Here is a 13,668-nt window from a genome sequence, read left to right on the forward strand (position 1 = left end):
AGAGCAAGGGGAACGCCTCCAGGAAAAGAAATTAAATGCACACACACAGAGGCACCCAGGGACGGCCGATTCGAAAATATTTCTGAGAACGCAATTTGCGCTCATGCGGCACAGCGTCACATGAAAGAGGCCGCCTGAAGAGCCGGCTGGCACAGGTTTATTTTGTTGTAGTATTTTCTTCCACCCCCCCAGCTCTTTACCCAGTGGAATGATATCCAGAGCAAGTTTTTTGAGACAGGAAGTGAGGAATGTTTTCACTATGAGTGATCTGAGAAGAAGGTGGGTTAGCCGAGCTAGCAGCTGTTTCGGACGGGAGGAACACAGTAAGTCAGTTCCCGAGGAATACAGATGAGATGGCTCCGGCAGAAGAAGCCTTGGAGCGCTGGGGTTTTTTTTCAGCTACACGTATGTGAAAGGAGACCCGGTGTCTTTGGATCGCGGTGCAAGGTAAGGGGGAAACAGCGGGCACAGTAAACATATAGCGGGTAATCTCTGCTGTGTGCTGTAAGGCTGAAGAGTTTCTACCACTTACTTTTTGAAAAGTAAATGGTTGAAATGATTGTGGGACTGTGCTTCTGGAGGTGTGGGCTAAGTTTGAGATATGCACTTACTGCTGCTCTCTCAGTCCGAGAGTCATGTCAAAGATTAACTGGTAAAACAAGGAGAGGGTGGAGTATTTTGATTACTTTTTTGGCTGCCCAAATATCTGTGAAATAAAAATATATGTATTTCAAGAATGTGAAGTAATAGGAACTGTTTTTCACCGTGATATGTTGCTGTTTTATTTTGATAACTGTCATTTATGCAGACTATTTAAAAAATGTGTAAAGTCAAATGCTAATAATTGAGGGGGGAGTAGGAGGTGAAGGTAAAGGAAAAAGATACCACAGTGCTCAGTAAGCACACATTAGTCATGGCCATGTTGCTGAAATTCTAATATAGCATTTTTGAAGCTACAGGTTGTTGTTGAAGTATAAAGGTACAAAGTTTGGCCACTAAAGACATTGTTAGCTGTTGCACAAAAATTCCATGTTTGGTAAATAAAAACTTGTTATTGTAAAGGTCATCAGTTGGATTTGTAACTCCTGGCAGTATGTAGCCATGAGTTTTTTGCTAAAGTAGCTTAAAACAATGCAGGTAGGTCTGAGTTTAAAGTAATGCAGCAGGCAAATTTGAGAGCACCTAGGACTGCAGAATGCAGAGCTGCTGAATAAAAGCAGCATAGCTATGTTTGCAAGAACTACACATGGCCAGCAGTAGAAGATACTGAATGATACCCTGTTTGTTTGTTATTCAGCAAACTTGCCTTAGTTCTACACTATTATATGTTAGGAATCTTTTTTTAGTTGGTCTTTTGTAACATGGTCTGGAAGTTAATTACTTGAGTTTTTCTTGTTATAGATGGGTTTCAGAAGTCATGAAGATTATGTCAGGCGTACAAAAATGAAATCATTTAGGGTAAATGCTCAGTGGAGCATTCAGTGTAAACAAGAGATCATAACCTGGAGAATGTTCCTGGCTGGCACATTCTGAAACTTCTGCTCTAAACTTCCTTCCTATGTTTGCGTTGCTACCTGTTTGCATAGGGAAATAACTGAAAGTCTGAGGCTGCCTCCTGTCAGCATTAGATGGTTTGGAAATTTCACCTGTCAGGTTAGCCTCTGGTTAGTGATTTCTATTTTTTTTCTCCCCCCTATACTCTTAGAGTACTTTTCTATGGACATAAAAGATTGAAAGTCTTTCACACTCAGTGGTACTCCATAAAGCCTGAGATTAAAACACTTCTGCATTTCTGACTGTAGCTTTCAGAGAGGAGTAAATTGGTTTCTCTCATTGCTGTAGTACCAAACAAGACTGTGCAAAGCATGTATTGGAAAATGGGCCTCGGGGACAGCAGCTAAGGTCAGACAGCTAAAAGTTACTCTGTCAGGAATAAACCCAGTGCAAGATTCTGCTGGCAGTGGACATGGGACTAAAAGCTTCTGTCTGTAGAGCATTCCCTGCATGCTGTTCAAGCAGGGCTGGATTTGGAGGATCAAAGTGCAGAGGGAGTAATAATGTGAGGATTCCCTCTGCATCCCTAAATTTTTAATGGAAACACGTTGCTATCTGTTGTTACTGATTCTACAGCTACACCTAAAACCAAATTTGTTGGTATTTGGGTGGGGATTGTTTTCTCATTCAGCTGAGATTTTAGGTGGTATCTGTTGAGGATAGTGATTGTGTAGAATGGTAGAATTGCTTCAAGATTATCACAAACGAGGTCATGATATATGCTTCTGGTCATTCTTTGGAGTAGGGTTGCAAATATGTCATTGAGAAAAATGCTGTGCTGGCTCCTTTTTCTCCTCATTGTAGGCCTTTAATGTCTTTCCACTTTCCTTTCTTCTTTGCAGTGCTGCTGGCTGGGAGTAGGGAGTCTGATACGGGGTTTTTAGCCTAAAGAGTTTGTGGTTATGTTGGATAAGTTTCTATGTGGGTATATCAATGTCCGAGGAGAATGCGGTATCTGTGTGTTTACAGATATCCCTTTGAGTTTAAAAGCAGGTGTGCTAGGAAGACTACTTCTTCCGGTTCCTCCATTCCAAAGAAACGCATATCCTCACGTTCCTCCCGTCTGGTCATCTTAAGAGTCCTCAGAAATCAAATAGTGCCTTTTAATATACGCTACTAATACATGCCAGCCTGGGAAAAAAAAAAATCAAGAAGCAGGCGTTTGTTTTCTTTCCTGTTCCACCAGCCCGGGCAGAGCCACCTCGCCGAGGGAATGGCATCCCTGACCCATCTAAGGAGCCTTCCAGCCCATACCTGTCCGTGACTCTATGACAAGTTTCACAGACTGGGCTGCGAGCGCTAAGAGAACGCTTGGAAAAGGAGGAAGGCAAAGCATGGGATAGAGTTGACAGGAGAAGACGCGCGAAGGCGTTTGCAAAAAGTGGGGAGATGGGTGGCTACCTGTAGTCTGGGTAAGAGTGTGTTTTTCAAGGAAAAATTAGAAAATAAAAAGTTCTCAGAATTCACATACTCTCTTGGTGAGGCAAAGCATAACCTGAAGCATCATACAGCAGTTTAGCATGAGGAATGAGCAGTAAAACTTGCTGTAATCCATGGAAGATTAAAGGAATTGCACTTTAATTGCCTGGTAGGAAATGGCTAAGGTGTGAGTTTTAAGGCCTCCCTCGCCTTTCTTTTTTCCCCTTTATCATTTATGGGGCTTGGTTTTGTGTTTAATCCAACAGCAGATAGTGGCTGAGGCTACACAATGCTCTGAAAAACAAGCCAGGTTGCTGGATGTGCTCGTAAAGAAAATGTCTTAGTTCAGTATTACAAATACCTTAGGCAACTCAGATTTCATAAACATATTTTATTTAAATACCGATTCAGTTTATAAATACTTATTTTAAGACACTGCAGTCACACATGATTAAGATTCATTATTCACTTGTGAGTTAAAAAAAAGAGATCAACTTGCCAAAACCCAATGTCATTTGTGGAAAAACCAGAAACTCTGGTACTTATTTCATTATTTGAATACATAACAGCCCTGCATTTTGGAAAGGTAGACTGATTATTTAGATTTAGAAAAAAATATACATGTTATTTTTCCCATGTTACCATTCCCTTTTCAGTCAAAGTGTTTCTGATTTTTGTATTTCTTCTCTTTCATTCCTCACTAGGACTCCGGTGGATGTCTCTTCTCCTTGTCTCTTGGTGGAAATCTTGCTTGGCTTTAATGGATACTGCTGCTGCTGGTTGATCTCTGGAGACTTTACAGCTCCTTACCTTTTGAGAGGAGGTGCCTTCTCGTCACCTCTCAAGGTCTCAGCGGTAGTAGCTCTTTATCACTAACATCTCTGGGGGAAAAGGAAGATGCCTCTTCCATTTGGCTTAAAATTGAAACGAACTCGACGTTACACAGTATCCAGCAAGAGTTGCTTGGTGGCTCGTATCCAGCTGCTCAACAATGAATTTGTGGAGTTCACACTGTCAGTGGAAAGCACTGGCCAGGAAAGTCTGGAAGCAGTGGCTCAGAGGCTTGAATTGCGGGAGGTGAGTGAGTTGTCAAGTGAAGGCGTAACTTTAGTTTTTGGTGCTCTGTGACCTATGTGGTAACTCCTTCCCATGTAGGGTGATCAGCTACTGGAGCAGCTATCCCGTGTTCCTGTTGTTTCTTCACCTTCTGGTCTTTATGGAGACTTGGATTCCTCCTAAACAGTTGTTAAAGTTGTTACAGAGTTTAGGGAATGTCCAAGGGGTGGAAATGTGAGAAGTATCAGTGAATAAAAGCTTAGAATACAGCAAAAAAAGGCAACTGTTTTTAAAACATGACATTGATGAAAATTCTATTTGAAAAAAACCCACAAAGGAAGAAAATAATTTCTACCTAAGCAACATGATTGAACACTACAGCAAGGCTTGTGTCATAAGATAGCTTTTTATTTGTGTGCGTGTATTTTTTTTTCTGATGTATTAGTGCTGTAAAAAGAATCTAAAGCACAAAATGTGATAAATGTACCAGTTACCAACTGTTTGTCTTGCTTGTTTAAATACCACAAATATATTGGCAGACCCTGTCTTGGAGCTCATACACAGTCATATAGATTGGCCTAATGGAGAGACTTGGTTTATGCTAGTTGACTATGTAAATATCTGCTCAACCTGTTTTCCCCCCAAAAGCTCCTAACTTGGTATTTTGAAGGATGTTTTTGGAACTGAAATTTACTCTTCCACACATTTAGTGATTATTTCTACATCTTCTTTGTTGAGTGAATTCTTTCTGAAATGCTAAGCTTTGAAATGTTCATAGAAATCTACATAGATGACCAACATATAAACCAATGCCATTATTTATGTCACAGGAGGTTTGAAGGCAGTATTTGAATGCTCTCAGTCCTGGGTGAACTGACATTTCCCCCTAGTCTGAAAGGTTTAGTTTAGTTGATTTTGGAGTCATTGAACTATGACAGTATGTGCACTTCTGGGGGGCAGGAGAGAGAAACCTAGTGATACAAGTTTAGGGCTGCTAACATTGTTCTGAAAAATACCCTTTTGTTCTGTTATGTGGAATGCCATAGAATGACCTATTGATTATGGAATTCAAATACAGGATGAAAACCCTGGACTTAGGTAACCAAACTATGAGTAATTGTGAAAATAATTAGTAATAAATATTTGCATTTATAAGTATGATCCTTTGAAATATTATCTTTTTATTGTCAAGCAGTGGCAAGTGTTGGTAACTTTGCTCAAATATTGAGCAAATATATTTAGAACTCAATCCCGCAAACAGTTATTACTTTAGAAAGCATGCATTGCTGTAGGATTCCTCAGTGGGAAATGTTATATATAGTCATTTGTTTTCAAAAATGCTTTTTATTCTTTCTGTTTAAAGAATAATAAGAAATGAAATAGACGTGAAGCCATAAGGGTTTGTTTATTGTGGTTGTTTTCAATTGCAATATGCATTCTTCTAGAGTCTCCAAGTATTTTTTTAGTGTACAGATATTTTGGAAAATGCAATTCTTTGCAAGGGTATGCCTTCTTTTTTTAATCTTTCTCCTTCTAACAAAAGGAGAAGCTACCTATGCTTACAGCCTTAGTGTTTGCTTAGAACACATCAGATGTCATATACTTAGAATTTAATTATTGTAGTGTGAATGGAGTTTGTCAATTTTATCTGTCTACTTTCAGATGTAACTTCTTAGTCACAGAAACCATAGAATTTTTACTGTTTGCAAAATGCAAAGGCTTTGTCTTCCTGAATGATGACTACTAGCTTCTATTGAACCAGTCAGAGTGCTGGAAATGCAGTTTTTTCAGCTATTCTTCATTATCTTGTTCTTTGGAACTACTCCTAAATATCTGTTTAAAAACAAACACACAAAAAAAAAAAAAAAAGAGAGCAAGAGATGCAATTCCCTCAATTAAGGATCATATATCAGAATAAGGGAGTTGACAGTACACTATTGAACTCTGAGCAGATTCCTTCAGTCATGCATTCTTGCATGGATTATTTTGGCAGGAAAATGTGTTGCAATAAAAGGGAATGGAAAATAGGGATATAAATTACTTTCCAGAGCTTGCATTCAGAAAAAGTTGTTCTGCCTTTAAATAGTCAGATTTGCCAAGCAGATACGAGATCACTTCTGATGACTTTCTTAGTAGAAAGTTTTCAGAAAGAAAAATGTGTTCAGCACTTTCATTAAACCTGCAAAAACAACTTTAGTCTTTGATGCAGTAAAATACAATGTATTTCTGTAAGAAGTGGCCTATTTTTAGTTCACTGAGCAGCCTTAAAGCATGAAGTTGAATTCTAAGTGTTCAACATGAAAGTATGACTGTTTATTTAAATACTGAGACTGGGGACCATTCTCACATCCAAGGTATCAGTTTCAGATTACTGTATATGGCCTCCACAGCTAGGACAAGCAGTTCCCAAGCATTTTCAAAACAGTTTACTGCATGAGGCATTAGGGGAATCTCTACCATTTTTTACACATTCAGTGGTAACATTTGTAAATACCTCTTTCTCTCTGGTGTAGTTTGGAATTACTGAATTTGGACAGTTGAGCTGAACTATTTTTAATGGTGAGCTGTCTTTTAAGATATTTGTTTTAACAGATCTTTATTAAAAAATAAGTAACCTTCAAATTATGCATTGCATGGCTAAACACTGTTTTTCTTTTGATTTTCCAATTAGTACTTCTCAGTTTCCAAATTGTATACTAGTATGGACACATAGTTAGCATTTAGGAAGATTTACATATGTTGACAATTTAATTTTTTTACGGAATGGTAAACTTTATAGAAAAGTGAAATGAATTCATTAAACTGAGTATCTTCTGGTATTCCTAGAATGTGACTCATCAGACATGAGTATGTAATCCAGCTCTCTTAAACTGAGGAACTGGGGAAAGAAGCCAAAGGGAATAGTGAGCATAAGTTACTTACCTTTGTAGAACAGTCTGTCTTTTATCACATGAGAGAACTATAACCAAACATGATTAATGCAAAAAATGGTACAGAAAACCATTCTGGAATCACAAGTTTTGAAAAACTGCTGAGTTCTCTACTGTTAACTACCTTAAAAAGTGTGTACAACAGTGCTAATCTTGCATCTAAGGCATGAGTATGCAAATGAAATCCTTGAAAATATAGAGATTTTTTAAAACATTGTAATATAGCTACAATGTACATTAGTACATTAGCTAGCTAGGTTTGGCAGGAGATCTTATAACTGGTGTCTTTCTCTTGTTGATTTTTTGTTGTTGTTGTTGTTTTTTAAACAACACAGCACTTCTAAACCAGAGAGAAGGGGTAAATTCTGCTACTGTGTACAAGCAGATTCTGACTTAACTGCAGATATATGGTAGAACCAATGGCAGGGAGCTTCTGTGAAGTGTATGTGTTGTGCATATGGAAGTTCCTGTGTTTGTTTTGGACATGCAGAGGAAAAGGAACCAAGGTTATCTGGATCCTGAATAACTTCAAAGTTCTGAAACAGTGCTTAGGAAATGCTTAACTATGCTGTAAAACTTTGCTCTGAATTCTAAGACATCAGTTCTCTTTTGGAGAAAACACACAAAAATACCTTTAATTCATTGTGGTGGTTTCTTAAATGCGTTTTGCATATGAAAAGAGTGTTTTTAAAATCAGACCAAGTGCAACCATAAATACTCTTATGTCTGTATGTTTCAGTAACCATATTGACTGACAAATAAGAGTTGGGCCACGTCATGACAGAGGGGTCATGAACATAATTATGTTTATGTCTTGTATAAAAGTCTGACAACATTTTAGCTGATGCTTGTAGAAATAAGAGGAAAAGCAGTGCTTGTAGTTGAACTGCTGTGGTTGCCTCTCTCAACCAAATTTTCCTTATAATTAGGAAAGGATAATTTGACATGAAGGAATGTAAACAAGAATGCCAGTCTTCCATGTGTAATCTGATTAGTTTAAAAGATGCTGCTTTATTGAAAAACAAATTTGAATCCATATAAAATAAATATTAATTATAAGAGTATGATAATTGTAATTTAGGAACCAAGGTAAATTGAAGGACAGAGCAGTTAGGCAAAAATCAGTAACTGCCTCGGTTCAATTATTGTTGCTCTTCCTTCCTCTGAAGAAAAAAAGATATACATTCTGGTAAAGGGTTTGCACTCAGTCTTATACTGAGCAGCACAAAAAAAAAGTTTCTCCTTGAAAACAATAGTGGCAATTAGGAAGCCTTGCCCCTGATTTCTTTAGCATTTTTATAAAGTTAAGTCAGAATTTGAATATGCCACTGAATTGCATTTTGTTTACCATCATGTCAGTGAATTGCTGTACAGTTTTATACTAATTTTGACAGAAGAGGTTTTCTTTACTTCTGAAGCAAAGGCTTCAGAAGTATTTTTAGACTTTGAAATTTTTCCCTTTAGTAAAACAATCAGAACTTAAGCCTCTGATGAATGGCAATATGATACTTCTTCTAATATCACTGATGTGTAAGGTGAAGTCAAAAGTAGTTATGTGAGTTCATCCTTCTCAGAGCCTTGAACAGTGGTGGGGAAAAGCAACGTGATTTTTTTCAAAAAAAGTATATTTATGCATTTCTGAGTCATGTTGATAACTGACCTATCTCTGCCAGAGGTTAAAATGTATCTTGGACATAATGTTTTCTGTGCAATATGAAGGTATGGCTCCTTAGTTTGTAAATTAGTCAGCTTACCTTTGTTGAATGTCCTGATTAGTAGAATCTTCCTTGCCTGTTAAAGATTGTTTATTCAAGATATTTGAAGAGTATGAAACATAGTGTACTGTGATTTGCACAGTGTTTAATTAGAATAAATTAGAATACATCAGATTACCTTGCAACACATTGATTTGCTGATTTATTTCTTATCCCTTCTGTTTTGCTTTAAACCATAGTTGGCAGTTACTTTGTTTAAGTAGCATTTGTGAAATCCACATTAGAGTAGTTAGGAGAAAATAATTGTGTGAGTGTTGGAAAAAAAAAGTTTCCATTTTGAAAGAGCTAAGATTTAAGAATAAATTGTCTCTTTGTTCATATAGCTACTCTGCTAAATATTCCCTCCTGCAGCTACAGTTGAAGAGCTTGTCAGTGCTAGAACAACAAAACAGTATAGACAAAAGTACCCTACAGTAAATAGCTTCAATATGGGGGGAAAGGGAGGGATTTATGTCAGTGATCCTTCTATTTCTGCAAGAAGAATTGGTCATGGTAGTAATTAGAGAAGTGCAACTTTCTACTTAGTGGCTGCTACATGATGGATGTCACAGAGGTTTTTTTTCTCCACCACTTCCAGGAAATCTTGGGTATTGTACGTTGGCCAGTCCAGGCTGCTCCAAGTACTTTTTCAGGTAGAGATTGAAAAGTTTTGTGGAGGAGGTTGTCTGTTGTGATAAGAATGGAATTTCTGGAGAATTTTCAAGGCCTGTTGTTTCCTTCTGTAGCTCTTAACACTGGGCGTAGGGAAAAACTTTCATTTGGTATCTGCCAGTTGTGCTTAGTACAAGATTATTGACCCAGTCCTCCTGCATGTGGTTTATTTCAACTGTGCTGTCCTGATAGCAGGAGCTGTTCTGTATCCAAGCATATAATAAAGCTGGATGTGGTGGAACCCTTGGGCTAACTGGGATTTTATGAGTTTGACTACAGTGCTTATCCTTCAATAAGAAAAGGTGTTTTCAACATTCTGATCAGGGAAGTCTTAGAGTTTGTAAAAGAGGTAAAGCCAATGTAAAAGAGGAAAAGCCTGAAAATATATTTTGAATGCATTCTTCTGCTATTGTTTTATCTTTTCTGATTTTTTGCCTCAGATCTTAGGATGGGAATTCCTCAGGTACCCTTGAGGCAGGTAGCCAAATGCATTAATTAGAAGGCACTATATTAACCAGTCTCTTTGTAATTATGACATATTTTGTAAGATTCATAGTAAAGGATATGGAAATTAACTGGAAAAGATATTATTAAATATGTAATGTTGAAGTAAATTTTGGACACTGTTGTGCTTCAGGGGACCTCCAAGGGTTGTATGGTCCTACCTGTGCTCAGGAGGATCAGGTGCTTCAGGGGTTGCCTGGGTTTACCACCCAGGTGCCTCCAAGGATAGAGATTTGACACCTCTTTGGGCTATCTGTTCCAGTGTTTGGCTAGTCTTGCTGTGAAATTTTTTTCCTGATCTATTGGAATTTCCCACATTGCAGTTTGTCCCCAGTGCTTCTCATACTCGCCATGATTACTTCCAAGAAGACTCTGGCTCTTATCTTCTCTGTCTGTGTCCTGCTCTTAGGCAATTGAAGTAAGATTTTACTTTGTCTCTTCTAAGGCTGATCAGCCCCACTTCTCTGACTTTCACTGTACATCATACCAGAGGATCTATTATAGCCACCTGCAGTAATGTAGTTTTGTGGTGCTCATATCTGGTGAAACTCCTCTGCTTAGCTTGGGCAGTCTGGGTGACCTCAGTGATGAAGTCACTCCCACCAGCTTGTGAGCTTTGAATACGGTGTGGGGCTTTTGGTACTTTTGTGTTCTTGATAGCTCTTGAAATTTTATGCAAAAATATTTACTGTCTCTGGTGTCAGAAAGCAAGTATGTAGAAATTAACTGTGCAGAAATTACATGTTCTTTTTATTTCTATTTGATTTTCTTCAGAGGGGTTGGGTCATGAATAAGTCACTAAAATAAACAAACCTCAAAGTAGTGTTAATCTTAACAGCTTAACATATTTTAAGAATTATGTCATGACATTCTTTTTAGCACTGGATGTTGTCCTGAGCTGCTAATAATAAAATGTTTTAGCAATGAATAAAAGTGGGTTCTATTTTAATCAGTGCGAATATTCCAGGGTGCATAAGCTCCTCTGAAAACTCACAGGATCAAATTCTGCCCTTGAAGTGAAGTGAAAGGTTTGCATAGAAGTCAGAAGACCAGCTTTGGTCTGTAGTATTTTGCATTTTTAAAGATATGCTGGATTCCAGAGGATATTTTAAAACGTGGAAACATTTTTCTTAGTCTGTTATGCTCAGTTGTGTGTGGGCAAGAAAACGTGGTCAGTGTTTCCAAGAAATATATCTACTCAAGTCATCATCATGCCTTAAAAATAGTCTATACATTCAGTTTAAATTCAGGGCATAGAACCAAGAGTATTTTTACATCAGAGAGTTTGAAACAGTGGCAATGTTTGTGGTCTCATCTCCTCACCTTTGTTATACATTTGTGCTTCTGTGAGGTTTAAGTACACCAAGGCTGCAAGTGAGCTTATTCAAACAATTGCTGTACTTGTTTTTGGGTGTATTTTCAGTTGGTTTACAAATATGTCTGTGTGATATCATCCATAGAAGTCTTTCAGCTGTAGCTCTTACCCTTTGCTTCCAGTCTCTGCCATGGCCATTGCCTTTGCCCAGAATGTTGTGGTTCCACATTTTAGTGCTCAGCTCGAGGCTGACGTGGTTGTCCTGTCAGAGAATTGGGCTGGGTCAGAGCAGAATGTCAGCATCCTGTGACTGCTGCATGCTGTTAGCAGTCTTGGGATGAAAGAGAAACACACCTTTTTACACACATTCCTTTCCTTACTCAGTCTGCAGGAAGGATTAAGGAGGAGTCAGTCATTCAGTAAATTTTATCCTTTTTAGCATGTGATATTGCAGTGAACATGATATTTCTTTTGTAGTGGTGTTTCTGTGGTTCTACTTTTGGGTTTTTTTCCCTAGCATCCTATGGAATTGAAGCCACTGTCTTCACAATATCCCTGTGGGGTGGTGGTGGTCACCTATTGGTTGGGGGATTGAAGAATAGAAATAAAATGTTGTTTAAGGTATCAGCAAACTTTGTGTGCCTGGACTGGGAAATGACAAATGTGTTGTTTATATTATTTATATTCAGAGCCATATTTATTTTAGTAGGAGTAGGCATTAATGTGTGACAGGAAATCTAAGGGAAGTGGGGAAGGCAAATGGAAAATGACATGGGACAGCAGTAGGGCAAAGCCAGGCCCCTCTGGGGACCTGGTAGGCTCACAGGGGATGCTGAAGGACAAAAGAGCACAGGACAGCTGCCCAGCAAAAGCTGAGCTCATTAAAGCATATGCATGGCTCACTGCATATACTTGCAGATACTGCAGAGCCAGAAGATATCTTGCCTGAGTGGGCCACTCCTGACCAAGCCAAAACACAAAATACAGAGTGCACTGGAACACACCACCTAGAGAGGCTGAGGCATGGCACCCCTGAAAGGTCAAAATCCCACTGGACAGCATCTTGAGCAACACAATCTCATTTTTATTAGATCCTCTCTTAGAAGGAGTCTGGATCAGAGTATTTTTCTCTTGCTCCACAGTACAGTTCTAAATCCATACTGCAGAGTGACCCACAAAAATTTAAATTTCTCCACTATGTTTAAACTGACTAAAATCTGCTCCCACAGTACTTATTTAGCTCAGTTCTGGACCAGCAAACAGATATGGGCTGGAAAATATTAATGTCATTATCATAGCAAAACTAGATATCATAATTATAAGTGTTTTAACCAAAGGAGAGAGATAAGTAAATGTTAAGAATTGCCAATTAGTCTGTAGGTGTTTACATGAAAATTCTCCAAGTCCTTGCTACATAAATTTTAATGTGTTTAGAAATTGTAGAACTGCCAACACCTTTAATCCAATATTTTTCCTTACATATTTTCAGACATTTTAAAGTTACACAAAATAAAGTTTTTAAGGATGGAGTTTTATAAAGCGGAGGGAATATTTATCATGATTTCTCTAAATCAATAACTTCTTTCAACTAGTCATGGAAAAATTGCCTCCCTAGTAAAAAAAAGTATTTACTGTTGTTTTCTCCAAAGCTCTGGCATTTTGATATTGTGGAGAACAGATTTGAAATTCATTGGGGAGCTACAGCTCTTAGGAGAAAAAGGCCACTTCAGTACATTCCTGCAAAAACGCCCATATACACATTTGAAAATTCTTATACACACGTCTTAGTTTCCAGTCTAAACAGGATGAAGGGTCCACTCATGGGGTTCCAGATTTTCCTTACAGCTCTGACAGGCTGACTGTGTGTGCAACAACCACAGCACGGTTGTCCTGGGCTCTTTTGTCCTTCAGCATCCCCTGTGAGCCTACCAGGTCCCCAGAGGGGCCTGGCTTTGCCCTACTGCTGTCCCATGTCATTTTCCATTTGCCTTCCCCACTTCCCTTAGATTTCCTGTCACACATGAATGCCTACTTCTAGCATCTGTGAATGGCCACGACAGTTATGATTTAATAACTGTTTCCAAATAAAGAGTAGTTCTGGTACAGTTTTAGGTGGTGGATCTTACGTACCTGGGTTGGTTAATTGGATGTAATGCCTGCTTTTTATGGTAAATGTCTCTGCAGTTCCTGAAGTTTTCAATAACCCATAGCCTTGCTCAGTGCTTTAAAACATTTATTTCTAAGTAACAAGACTTTCATGCAGTGTATTTTATCTAATATCACAATATTAACTTTTTTTCATCATTGAAACACCTATTTTTCAGATTACATATTTCAGTCTCTGGTATTATAATAAGCAGAATCAGCGCAGATGGGTAGATTTGGACAAGCCTCTGAAAAAGCAGCTGGACAAATATGCCTTGGAGCCAACTGTGTATTTTGGAGTAGTGTTCTATGTGCCTAC

General features: G+C 38.2%; 1 protein-coding gene across 2 annotated transcripts in view; it reads left to right on the forward strand.

Moving 5' to 3' along the window:
- Positions 1 to 13,668, forward strand: part of PTPN21 (protein tyrosine phosphatase non-receptor type 21) — a 41,932-nt gene continuing 28,264 nt past the window's right edge. Inside the window, exons 1-3 of one of the 2 annotated variants that reach the window (XM_031065588.1) lie at positions 1 to 447; positions 3,678 to 4,050; positions 13,529 to 13,668. The exon at positions 13,529 to 13,668 is cut by the window's right edge and continues 24 nt beyond it. In XM_031065588.1, the coding sequence (XP_030921448.1) occupies positions 3,871 to 4,050; positions 13,529 to 13,668 (320 nt within the window). In that variant the 5' untranslated portion in view covers positions 1 to 447; positions 3,678 to 3,870. Of the gene's footprint in view, positions 448 to 3,677; positions 4,051 to 13,528 lie in introns of those variants that run through there. The other variant, XM_031065582.1, reaches the window with a different exon arrangement.

Source organism: Geospiza fortis, unplaced genomic scaffold, assembly GCF_000277835.1.
Source record: "Geospiza fortis unplaced genomic scaffold, GeoFor_1.0 scaffold54, whole genome shotgun sequence".
NCBI lineage: Eukaryota > Metazoa > Chordata > Aves > Passeriformes > Thraupidae > Geospiza > Geospiza fortis.